Source organism: Schistocerca nitens, chromosome 6 (genome assembly GCF_023898315.1).
Source record: "Schistocerca nitens isolate TAMUIC-IGC-003100 chromosome 6, iqSchNite1.1, whole genome shotgun sequence".
Lineage (NCBI taxonomy): Eukaryota > Metazoa > Arthropoda > Insecta > Orthoptera > Acrididae > Schistocerca > Schistocerca nitens.
Window position 1 is genome coordinate 631,188,174 of NC_064619.1, and position 12,310 is coordinate 631,200,483.

The window sequence follows — 12,310 nt, forward strand, 5'->3', positions numbered from 1 at the left end:
GAATTGCTCTTAAACAGTGGGGAGCAAGAAGGTGCTTAAAACATCAATGTAGGCCTGTGCTGTGATAGTGCCACGCAAAACAATAAGGGGTGCAATCCCCCTCCATGAAAAACACGACCACACCATAACACCACCGCCTCCGAATTTACTGCTGGCACTACACACGCTGACTGATGGCGTTTACCAGGCATACGCCATACCCACACCCTGCCATCAGATGGCCACACTGTGTACAGCGATCCGTCACTCCACACAACGCTTCTCCACTGTTCCATCGCCCAATGTTTACGCTCATTACACCAAGCGAGACGTCATTTGGCATTTACCAGCGTGATGTGTGGCTTATGAGCAGCCGCTCGACCATGAAATCAAAGTTTTCTCACCTCCCGCAGTGGATCCTGATGCAGTTTGGAATTCCTGTGTGATGGACTGGATAGATGTCTACCTATTACACATTACGACCTTCTTCAACTGTAAGCGGTCTCTGACAGTCAACAGACGAGGTCGGCCTGCACACTTTTGTGCTGTACTTGTCCCTTCATGTTTCCACTTCACTATCACATCGGAAACAGTGGACCTAGGGATGTTTAAGAGTGTGGAAGTCTCGCGTACAGACGTATGACACAAGTGACACCCAATCACTTGACCACGTTCGAAGTCAGTGAGTTCAGTGGAGCGCCCTATTGTTTTCTTTCACGATGTTTAATGACTACCGAGGTCGCTGATACGGAGTACCTGGCAGTAGGTGGTAGCACAATGCACCTAATATGAAAATCGTATGTTTTTGGGGGTGTCCGGAGACTTTTGATGACATGACGATACAGAAAAGCAGTTTCTTTCTAATGAGGAGGCACAGTTTATGCTGATTTAAAATCACTCCCCCCAGCTCTATAATTTGATGTGTATACATGTTTCAGGTATGCGGATGGGCCTGTTCCAAACCAAAGTGGGCCTCACGAACATCCTCTCTAAGTATAGCGTGCGAACCACGCAGAAGACAGTAGCAAACCTGGATTACCATCCACGGTCTCCAGTCCTCATGGCTAAAAGTGGAATCCATCTTCAGTTTGTAAGGCGTTTCTAGGAGGACAACAAAGAAGAATGATCTTCACGAGCAAAGTGATCAGTATTGGTGCCTGAAATTGTAATTACTGTGTTCTGCGTTGTCTATGTAATTAAGCATTGTAGGTCGTAGATAATCCTTACACAACGGCTTTACTCTTTGAATTACTATTGCGTATGAGATGCAGACAACTGACATTCAATATTGTACTTTTAGCACATATTTTGCACTTATTTTTAATAAATAAACACACTACTACGTATTTCACTTAGACTGTAAGATGATGATTGCTACTGCAACTGCTCTTCGTAATATTCTCTAAAAGGGAAACCACAGTGGCCATCTAATGGTTACTTTATACAACTGGCTCCCAGTTGAGTACCTATTCCATAGATGACAACAGCGATGCTGAGATGCCTCTATGGTATAGAAATTGTACATCAGGAAGACAGAGACCTATGCTTTCGTAAAAGAGCATTTTGAGGTGATTTTATGAAATAAACATTCAGACAGATGAAATAATCTAAATAACTTAACTGTTGTCTAAAATGTGTAGGATCTGAAGTTCGTATTTTCATACTTCCAAGAAGCAGTAATATTTCTGATGTTCTCAGTACCATGTGTGCTGAACTGTTGTTTTAATTTTTTTGTATTATTTGTTGCCGTTCTCAACACAAGCTCTCTAACTACAATGTTGGCAACCAGAAAGTGATTAGCAAAAACGTGATGCCTGTAATGAAATTTCACTGTACCCACTCTGATGGTGAAATAAAGTTATTGATCATTGAAGTTCGTTACTATGAGGATTTAGGATGTCTGGGATTCATAGTATATGCAGTTTACTATAATATTTTTCACTATATTCTGAAAACGATAAAGCGTAAAACTCCTATCAGAGCTGTTCAGAGTCTACTGCGTAAATCGTATTATCACTAGATAACGAAACTGTTCAATAATCTTTATCGATGTAAATGTTCAAAGTGAATGCTCGCCAAAATTTGATGTTAATACTCATCAAACGCCACGCTAGTAATGATGGAAGGTCTGTCCTGCGGCGACACGTGAAAATACAACACACGCAAACTGAGAATAAATCACTGGAGTCGTTCCGCAATTAACACTTTACCCCAATATGAACTCATTGTTACGTGCATACCGAGTCATGTAATATGGCATCCAAGGCTGTTCCTTGCAACGCGACGCGGCTTCCGACACTGAGTGCGCTCTGATACTAACCTAGAAGAGAACTGGAGACTGACTCTAGCTCACAGCGCTCTTATTTATATAGCCGCGCTGCGCACCGCCGAAGGCGCAGCCGACAACATTTGCCTTCCTGCCTAGCCGCTCTGCCCGTAAAGCACCACTTCAAGTCGTTGTTGTTGTTGTGGTCTCCAGTCCTGAGACTGGTTTGATGCAGCTCTCCATGCTACCCCATCCTGTGCAAGTTTCTTCATCTCCCAGTACCTACTGCAAGCTACATCCTTCTGAATCTGCTTAGTGTATCCATCTCTTGGTCTCCCTCTACGATTTTTACGCTCCACGCTGCCCTCCAATGCTAAATTTGTGATCCCTTGATGCCTCAGAACATGTCCTACCAACCGGTCCCTTCTTCTCGTCAAGTTGTGCCACAAACTCCTCTTCTCCCCAATTCTATTCAGTACCTCCTCATTAGTTATGTGATCTACCCATCTAATTTTCAGCATTCTTCTGTAGCACCACATTTCGAAAGCTTCTATTCTCTTCCTGTCCAAACTATTTATCGTCCATGTTTCACTTCCATACATGGCTACACTCCATACAAATACTTTCAGGAACGACTTCCTGACACTTAAATCTATACTCGAAGTTAACAAGTTTCTCTTCTTCAGAAACGCTTTCCTTGCCATTGCCAGTCTACATTTTATATCTTCTCTACTTCGACTACTTCAAGTTACTAACTAATTAATTGCTTCATTCGCTGAAGGCCAATAAAGCTGCCAATTTAATTGTGCTATCAGCACACCGGTAAGTATCTGTAATAAAATTCTGATGTGGCTAGGCTAATTACTTTTGGCGAGAGAATTATTTTAGTTGCACTGCACGCAGTAGATGCGCTCTGAACTTGCCCTTTGGAGAGACGCTACAGCTATAGTTTTATAGCTACCTTTTGGAAACTTCTCACATCTTTGCTATTACAGCGTATCTCCATTCTACCTAAATCTAAACATCGTAGCTTTATCTAATAACTTACTTAATCTATCTTGCTTCCTTAGTCTTAGGACACATAAACAGAAAATCATGAATTTCAACGACATTTTTACTTTGTCACATCCCTTTTCAATTAAACATCTACCCAGCGTCTGTGGGATATATAAAGACAAAGAAAAAACCCTTTGCCTTTAAAATTTTGCTCATTATAATGAAAAAGCAATCCGAATATAAATTTTGAAGTTTCTAGCTCCTTCCTGTTGCGCCAATGATTTTTATGTAAAACGTCCAAATTTCGAAAACTTTTAAAGTTACTAATCTGGGAACTTAACACATTATTATTTAGCATCACTCCTGTTATGCTATTAACTTTTCAGATCATTTACTTTACTTTTAAGGTATTGCGCAACATTTGTGACGTCATAGCTAGTTACAGTGGACTACGCTGGCACACAATGGAAAGCATATGAATTCCATATGGCGTGAACAGGCTGCTTCGCTACATAGTGTTAAAATATACTGCAAATTTATGTCTTATTATTTGTTTTAAAAAATCTATTACTACTTACACAATTCATTTTACTGGAGAGTGGCAAACGGCACAATTACCAGCAGTGCCCTAAGGGTTGAAATTACAATAAATAAACAGTATTGACAAAATGACACAGTTTGCATCGGAAATGCACGAAGTCCACCAAATGCCAAGATGACAATAGAAGCGATGTAAAAATTGGACTGTGTACCGTGCAAGGCACAGGTTCTACCTTGGTGTGCATTAACTTTGTGTACTTCAAGCTAGTGCCTCTTGAGTTAACCTACACAAGCAGGATGAAGGGTAGGATCTTACATTACCTTTAGAATAAATCACAGATGATTAAACACTCATTCTGTCTTGTTACGGTAAGAGATCAGAATTAACTGAAGACTGTTTTCTGACTATGACATAATGGGCCTTGCAATACTTCTGATCTTCCTTTGAAACCTAGACTAAACATCAAATTAATTTTTTTCAAGGATTTTATAGCGCCTCCAACACTGCAACAGTACGTAAGATAATGAAATAAAATTTTGTGCTGATTTGGTCTAGAGCTTTCTGAGCTTGTAGCTAACATTAATTTCAGCTGATCAGAAGCTGTAGCAGACATCCTATTTCACAGTGAGGGTGCGTGGGGACAGATGGTAAGGCTAAGGTCCCCGCTGAAAGAAAGCGAGATACATAAGAACAGTTGAATGAAATGAATAGCGTGCTTGACATAGGACAGAGGAGAAGCAAGGGGAAATCTGTAAAGAGGTGTAGAAAGTAGAATAGCGATTGCTAAGCTTCCAGTTTGAGGAAAGTACAGCAATATAACAATTAAAATAACCATATCAAGACAACAAGGTTGACATTAAATGCAGAACAGATGAGATATCATTTCCGACTGTTGGCGTGGCGCTACGATCAATGGCTGAAAAATGGAAATCAGTTATGATCAGTGTGACGAGGATTAGTATAAGTTAATAGTTTCGTCTTAGAAAATTATGTTTATTATATGAAGAAAGATAAATGAGGTAAATCAGCAAAATCTCAAGAGAGAGTACGAAGGTTGTTTATCAAATCTTTTATTTCTGTAGGTGATAAACAGATCAGTAGATCCACAGATCTCACCGGTTTCACCCTAAAACTCACAACCCCTACAGACAGGTCATTCATCAGTTCAAAACATACATTATGTGATCAAAAGTATCTGGACACCTGCCTGTGAATGACTTACAAGTTCGTGGCGCCCTCCATCGGTAATGCTGGAATTCAGTATGGTGTTGGCCTACCCTTAGCCTTGATGACAGCTTCTACACTCGCAGGCATACGTTCAATCAGGTCTGGAAGGTTTCTTCGGGAATTACCGACCATTCTTCACGGAGTGCTGCACTGAGGAGAGGTATCGATGTCGGTCGGTGAGGCCTGGCACGAAATTGGCGGTCCAAAACATCTCAAAGGTGTTCTACAGGATTTAGATCAGGACTCCGTGCAGCCCACTCAGTTACAAGGATATTATTGTCGTGTAACCATTCGTCCAGGGGTAGCGTCTTTGATTCATAATCCAAACGGTTCCGAGTTCGAATCCAGCCGCTGCTTAAATTTTGATTAATAATCAGCATTGGTGGCCGAAGACTTCTGGCGTAAGAAGTCACCCTCATTCTGACAACGGCCTTGTCAAAGAGGGTGGAGGAGCGGATAGAGGTTCAGGGTACTCTCTTGTTATAGGGGTGGGAAATTGCCCCTAAAGGCGGAAGAATCAGCAATCATAAACGGCATGAGGATGCAGAAGGCAATCGAAACCACTGCATTAAAGACACGTAACGTGTATCCACAGGAAATGTGGCCTGTAATTGAAGAAGTGTCATGACGATCTCTCCATTGGCAAAAGATCCCGGAATAGTCCCCCATTCGGATCTCTGGGGGGGAGGGGGGGGGACTGCCAAGGGGGAGGTTAACATGAGAAAAAGATTGAATAATCAACGGAAGGATAACGTTCTGTGAATTGGGGCGCGGAATGTCAGAAACTTGAACGTAGTAAAGAAACTAGAAAATCGGAAAAGGGAAATCAAAAGATCAATCTAGATATAAAAGGGGTCAGTGAAGTGAAGTGGAAAGAAGACAAGGATTTCTGGTCAGATGAGTATAGGGTAATATCAACAGCAACAGAAAATGGTATAACAGGAGTAGGACTCGTTATGAATGGAAAGGTACGGCAGAGAGTGTGTTACTGGGAACAGTTCAGTGACAGGGTTGTTATTATCAGGATCGACAGCAAACCATCGCCGACGACGATAGTTCAGGTATACATGCCGGCGTTGGAAGCTGAAGATGAAGAGATAGAGAAGGTGTATGAGGATATTGAAAGTGCAATAATGTAAAAGGAGATGAAAATATAATAGTCATGGGCGACTGGAATGCAGTTGTAGGGGAAGGAGTAGAAGAAAAGGTTACAGGAGAATATGGGCTTGGGACAAGGAATGAAAGAGGAGAAAGACTAATTGAGTTCTGTAACAAGTTTCAGCTAGTAATAGCGAATACCCTGTTCAAGAATCACAAGAGAATATTCTTAAGAATTTATTTTATTTGCTAGCGATACATCAAGAACATTAACACATTTAATCACACTAGGTAAGCATGGAAGTAGTTGCCAGGGAGAAACTGATGAAATCATAACCAAATTCCTTTTAACAAATGGGAATTTTATTCACTTTAATAGTGCCTAAAGCATTTTTTAAAAGAAACAGATTTAAAATTATAATCAGAAAGCACCCTCTAAATACCAAAGTTACAATTTATTCAGAGGCACAAAGAAAGAAGTTTTGACTGTGTGAGCTTTCGGGCAGAGAATCTTGGCGCTCCCTTTTCACACGGCCGTAGTTACGACTATTCACAACAGCCTCTGAAAGACTACACTGGTGCAAATCTGCAACACAACAGATAACTTTAAACTAAGAGTTTTAATAATTTACACAAGCACACAAACTATGCACCCCCCGTAATATGGATGGAAATGGTACAAAACACTAACAATTAAAATATTAACCTTGCCACCGAAGGTGCAACTTGATTTTAACTTCTAAGAAAAGTGTTACGGTGAAAGGATGGCAACTTTATATACTAAAATGATCATTTAAATAAAATCCCATGAAATGCAATATTATATAAAATTCTACAAGGTTGGCCAAACAATAGTTACGATGCTCTACAGTACACAGATACCGCCTCTCAAGATCATAGGCAATAATATGAAAGTTTACAAAGATCAAAACATATTTCAGGTATTAGGCCGTTACACTCCAAGCAATAAATTTTAACGCACCAAATCCGACAAGCATGACAGAGGCAGCTACTAACGTACGGTAGATTAATAGGGAGATTACCGAACAACCCGAACCGCAGGTTGCTCTAACCGCCCCTACTCCACAAGGGAAAAACGGACTACCCAATTTATAACAACCACCTTCCCGCAGGTGGGCAAACGGGAAAAAGTGGTGGGACGACCCCAAAGCAAAACGGCTGGTGACCACACTTGAGAACAAGTAGAATTTAACAAGAGCAAACCAAACAACATATCACCAATCACTTCTAATATACTGCGATTTCTCGAGAAGACCTGGCGCAGTACCCCCAAATCGCTCTCCCGAACCGTCCGCTGCCAGCCGCTTGACGCAGGAAGGCGCGCCAATCTCCCAGCTCGCACCGGCCAGACCGATGTCGTGGGTTGACTCCTGCTGCTCTCGTGTCGACCGCGAAGTCAGTACCCCTCGCTATACGCCGCGGCCCACTGGACTCACGTGGCGACCTCATATTCGCCGACGCTCAAGACGGACAGGTCATCTTGTGTCTCAGTGTGCGACCGACCAACCGATCGATCCAACCGCCGGTGACCATTGCCTGAGCAAACTCGAGCAGACTGGCGGCCTAACGCGCAGACTCAGATGTAGGAACTAAGCCCAGACCAGGCGACCACTCGCTGAGTTCTCTTACTGGCGGAGTGGAAAGACTCTCATTCTGCCGGCTTTAAAGGTTGATACGAACGAAAGACATACTAGCACTCCGAACGACAGACAGACACTAACTGCCTAACAAATGCGGATGAGAGACAGACTAGCAAGCTGGGGACGAGAGACTGACCCAGACTCACTTACTGGCGAGCTCATAGCGCCCCTTCAATGCACGTGAACAGGCAACCTTTCCCCTTTCCCACCATGGGGAAACACCAAAGCTGCGATTGCCACAGCGGCGCCACCGCCAGAAACGGAGGGCGACTGCTTCACGCTACGCGCTGCGGCGCGCTCTTCAAAACAGCAATTTTTACCACGGCTAAATGGGGGACTGGAATGTAGTTGTACAGAAAGAAGTAGAAGAAAAGGTTACAGGAGAATATAGGTTTGGGAGAAGGAATGAGAAAGGAGAAAGACTAATTGAGTTCTGTAACAAGTTTCAGCTAGTAACAGAGAATACCCTGTTCAAGAATCACGAGAGGAGGAGGTACGCTTGGAAGAGGATAGGTGATACGGTAAGATTTCAATTAGATTACGTCATGGTCAGACGCAGATTCCGAAATCAGATTCTGGATTGTAAGGCGTAGCCAGGAGCAGATATAGACTGAGATCACAATATAGAAGTGATTAAGAGTAGGCTGAAGTTTACGACATTAGTCTGGAAGAATCAATACGCAAACAAGTGGGATGTGAAATTACTAAGGAATGACAAGATTCGCTTGAAATTCTCTAAGGCTATAGATACAGCAATAAGAAATAGCTCAGTAGGCAGTAGAGTTGAAGAAGAATGGACATCTCTAAAAAGAGCCATCAGAGAAGTGGGGAAGGAAAACATTGGTACAAAGAAGGTAATTGCGAAGAAACCATGGGTAACAGAAGAAATACTTCAGTTGACTGGTGAAAGGAGGAAGTACAAAAATATGTCGGGGAACTCAGGAATACAGAAATACAAGTCGCTAAGGAATGAAATAAATAGGAAGTGCAGGGAAGCTAAGACGAAATGGTTGCAGGAAAAATGTGAAGACATCGAAAAAGAAATGATTGTCGGAAGGACAGGCTCAGCATACAGCAAAGTCCAAACAACCTTCGGTGACATTAAAAGTAAGGGTGGTAACATTAAGAGTGCAACGGGAATTCCACTGTTAAATGCAGAGGAGAGAGCGGATAGGGGGAAAGAATAGATTGAAAGCCTCTTTGAGGGGGAAGATTTGTCTGATGTGACAGAAACAGGAGTCGATTTAGAAGAAATAGGGGATCCAGTATTAGAATCAGAATTTAAAAGTGCTTTGGAGGACTTAAGGTCAAAAAAGGCAGAAGGGATGTGGTGTCACCGCCAGACACCACACTTGCTAGGTGGTAGCCTTTAAATCGGTCGCGGTCCGGTAGTATACGTCGGACCCGCGTGTCGCCACTGTCAGTGATTGCAGACCGAGCGCCGCCACACGGCAGGTCTAGAGAGACGTCCTAGCACTCGCCCCAGTTGTACAGCAGACTTTGCCAGAGATGGATCACTGACAAATGCGCTCTCATTTGCCGAGACGATAGTTAGCATAGCCTTCAGCTACGTCATTTGCTACGACCTAGCAAGGCGCCATTACCAGTTTATATTGAGATTGTAATTATGTATCATCAAGAGCGATGTTCTCCCATTATGGATTAAAGTTAAGTATTCCAGAAGCTATGTACTATTTTTGGCTACTATAATTACTTTACCTTGTTCCAGACCTCACGCCAGTCTGCGAGAGCTTAAACGCGTGCATTTCGGCCTCCTCTAGCAACACGGTGTTGGCTCTTCTGCCAACACATCAAGGGATACATAAAATTCCATCAGAATTTCTAAAATCATTGAGGGAAGTGGCAACAAAACGACTATTCACGTTGGTGTGTAGAATGTATGACTCTGGCAACATATCATCAGACTTTCGGAAAAGCATCATCCACACCATTCCGAAGGCCGCAAGAGCTGACTAGTGTGAGAATTATCACACAATCAGTTTAACATTTCATGCATCCAAGCTGCTTACAACAATAATATACAAAAGAATTAAAAAGAAAACTGAGGATGCGCTAGATGACGATCAGTTTGATTTTAGGACAAGTAGAGGCACGAGAGAGGCAATGCTGACTTTGCTTATAATAATGGAAGCAAGACTAAAGAATATCAAGACACGTTCATAGGATCTGTCGATCTGGAAAAAGCGTTCGACAATGTAAAATGGTGCAAGATATTCGAAATTCTGAGGAAAATAGGGGTAAGCTATAGAGAGAGACGGGTCACATACAACATCTACAATAGCCAAGAGGGAATAATAAGAGCGGACGACCAAAAACGAAGTATTCGTATTAAAAAGGGTGTAAGACAAGGATGTAGCCTTTCGCCCATACTGTTCAATCTGTATAGGAAGCAATGATGGAAATAAAAGGAAGGTTCAAAAATCGAATTAAAATTCAAGGTGAAAGAATATCAATGATACGATTCGCTGTTGACATTGCTGTCCTGAGTGAAAGTGAAGAAGAATTACATGATATGCTGAACGGTGTGAACAGTCTAATGAGTCCACAGTATGGGCTGAGAGTAAATAGAAGAAGGAGGAAGGTACTGAGGAATAGTAAAAATGAGAACAGCGAGAAACTTAACATCAGGATTGATGGTCACGAAGTAGATAAAGTTAAAGAATTCTACTACCTAGGCAGTAAAATAATCAATGACGGACGGAGCAAGGAGGACATCAAAAGCAGACGAGCTATGGCAAAAAAGGTATTTCTGGCCAAGAGACGTCTACCAATTTCGGCCTTAATTTGAGGAAGAAATTTCTGAGAATGTACGTCTTGTATGGTATATACCACTGTATTGTAGTGGAACATGGACTGTGAGAAAACCGGAACAGAAGAGAATCCAAGCATTTGAGATGTCGTGCTGCAGACGAATGTTGAAAATTAGATGGACTGATAAGGTAAAGAATGAAGAGGTTCTACGCAGAATCGGAGGACATCAGTTAAGACATGGGGGAATGACTTCAATGGTACCAGAGGGAACTGTAGACGGCAAAAATTGTAAAGGAAAACAGAGATTGGAATACATCCAGAAAATAATTGAGAATGTAGGTTGCAAGTGCTACTCTGAGATGAACATTTTAGAACAGGAGGGGAATTCGTGGCGTACCGCATCAAATCAGTCACAAGACTGATGACCAGAATAAAAAAAAAAAACGCTCCGCCACAGGCCGTGCATCATGAACAGGTGATTGATCGTGTTGAAAGACGCAATTGCCATCCCCGAATTGCTCTTCAACAGTGGGAAGCAAGAAGGTGCTTAAAACGTCAATGTAGGCCAATGCTGTGATAGTGCCACGCGAAACAACAAGGGGTGGAAGCCCCCTCCATGGAAAGCACGATCACACTCTAGCATAACCGCCTCCGAAATTTACTGCTGGCACTAAACACGCTGGTGGATCACGTTCACCGGGCATTCGCCATACCCACACCCTGCCATCGGATGACCATACTGTGTACCGTGATTCGTCACTCCACACAACGCTTTTCCACTGTTTAATCGTCCAATGTTTACGCTCATTACACCAAGCGAGGCGTCGTTAGTCATTTACCGGAGTGATGTGTGGCTTATAAGCAGTCGCTCGACCGTGAAATCCAAGTTTTCTCGCCGCCCGCCTAACTCTCATAGTATTTGCAGTGGATCCTGATGCAGTTTGGAACTCTTGTGTGATGATCTGGATAGATGTCTGCCTATTAGACATTACGACCCTCTTTAACTGTCGGTGGTCTCTGTCAGTCAACAGACGAGGTCGGCCTGTACGCTTTTGTGCTGTACGTGTCCCTACTCGTTTCCACTTCACTATCACGTCGGAAACAGTGGACCTAGGAACGCTTAGGAGTGTGGAAATCTCGCGTACAGATGTATGACACAAGTGATACCAAATCACCTGACCAAGTTCGAAGTCCGTGAGTTCCGCGGAGTTACCCATTTTGCTCTCTCACGATGTCTAGTGACTACTGAGGTCGCTGATACGGAGTACCTGGCAATAGGTGGCAGCACAATGCACCTAATATGAAAATCGTATGTTTCTGGGGGTGTCCGGATACTTTTGATCACATAGTGTACCAGGATGCAAACTCTCTCAGCTGCCTAACATCATCTGACAATACTGTTCATTTTAAGAATCATACTCCTTATATTGCAGAGAGTATAAAGAAATATATTAAAGCAATGTCATTTTTATTCAGAAATATGAAAAATTAAAAGAACTGAAAAAGGTAAAGTATGTTTTGATACCCCTGTCAACAGATTACTAACATTCTGCAGCCAAAAAGGAAGAAAATTATGGACAGTATCACAACCTCAAAATATACCAGCATAATGGCTGCTCCGATTAAATGTCTTACTTATTACGAACATGAAACGTGTGCATCACCTTCTATGCCATACAATAGTATACACAAATGAAAGAAATAAAACTGTCCAGGAACATAAGCCAGAGTGAAAACAATTTTAATGACTGTTTGAAAAAGTTATCTAGT

General features: G+C 42.3%; 2 protein-coding genes across 3 annotated transcripts in view; both read left to right on the plus strand.

Moving 5' to 3' along the window:
* Nucleotides 1-1,233, plus strand: part of LOC126262818 (cytochrome P450 6k1-like) — a 50,819-nt gene extending 49,586 nt beyond the window's left edge. For both annotated transcript variants that reach the window (XM_049959664.1, XM_049959665.1), the window contains exon 7: nucleotides 918-1,233. In XM_049959664.1, the coding sequence (XP_049815621.1) occupies nucleotides 918-1,084 (167 nt within the window). In that variant the 3' untranslated portion in view covers nucleotides 1,085-1,233. The remainder of the gene's footprint in view (nucleotides 1-917) is intronic.
* Nucleotides 1-12,310, plus strand: part of LOC126262817 (cytochrome P450 6k1-like) — a 197,334-nt gene that overhangs the window by 57,020 nt on the left and 128,004 nt on the right. The gene's annotated exons all lie outside the window — the stretch shown is intronic.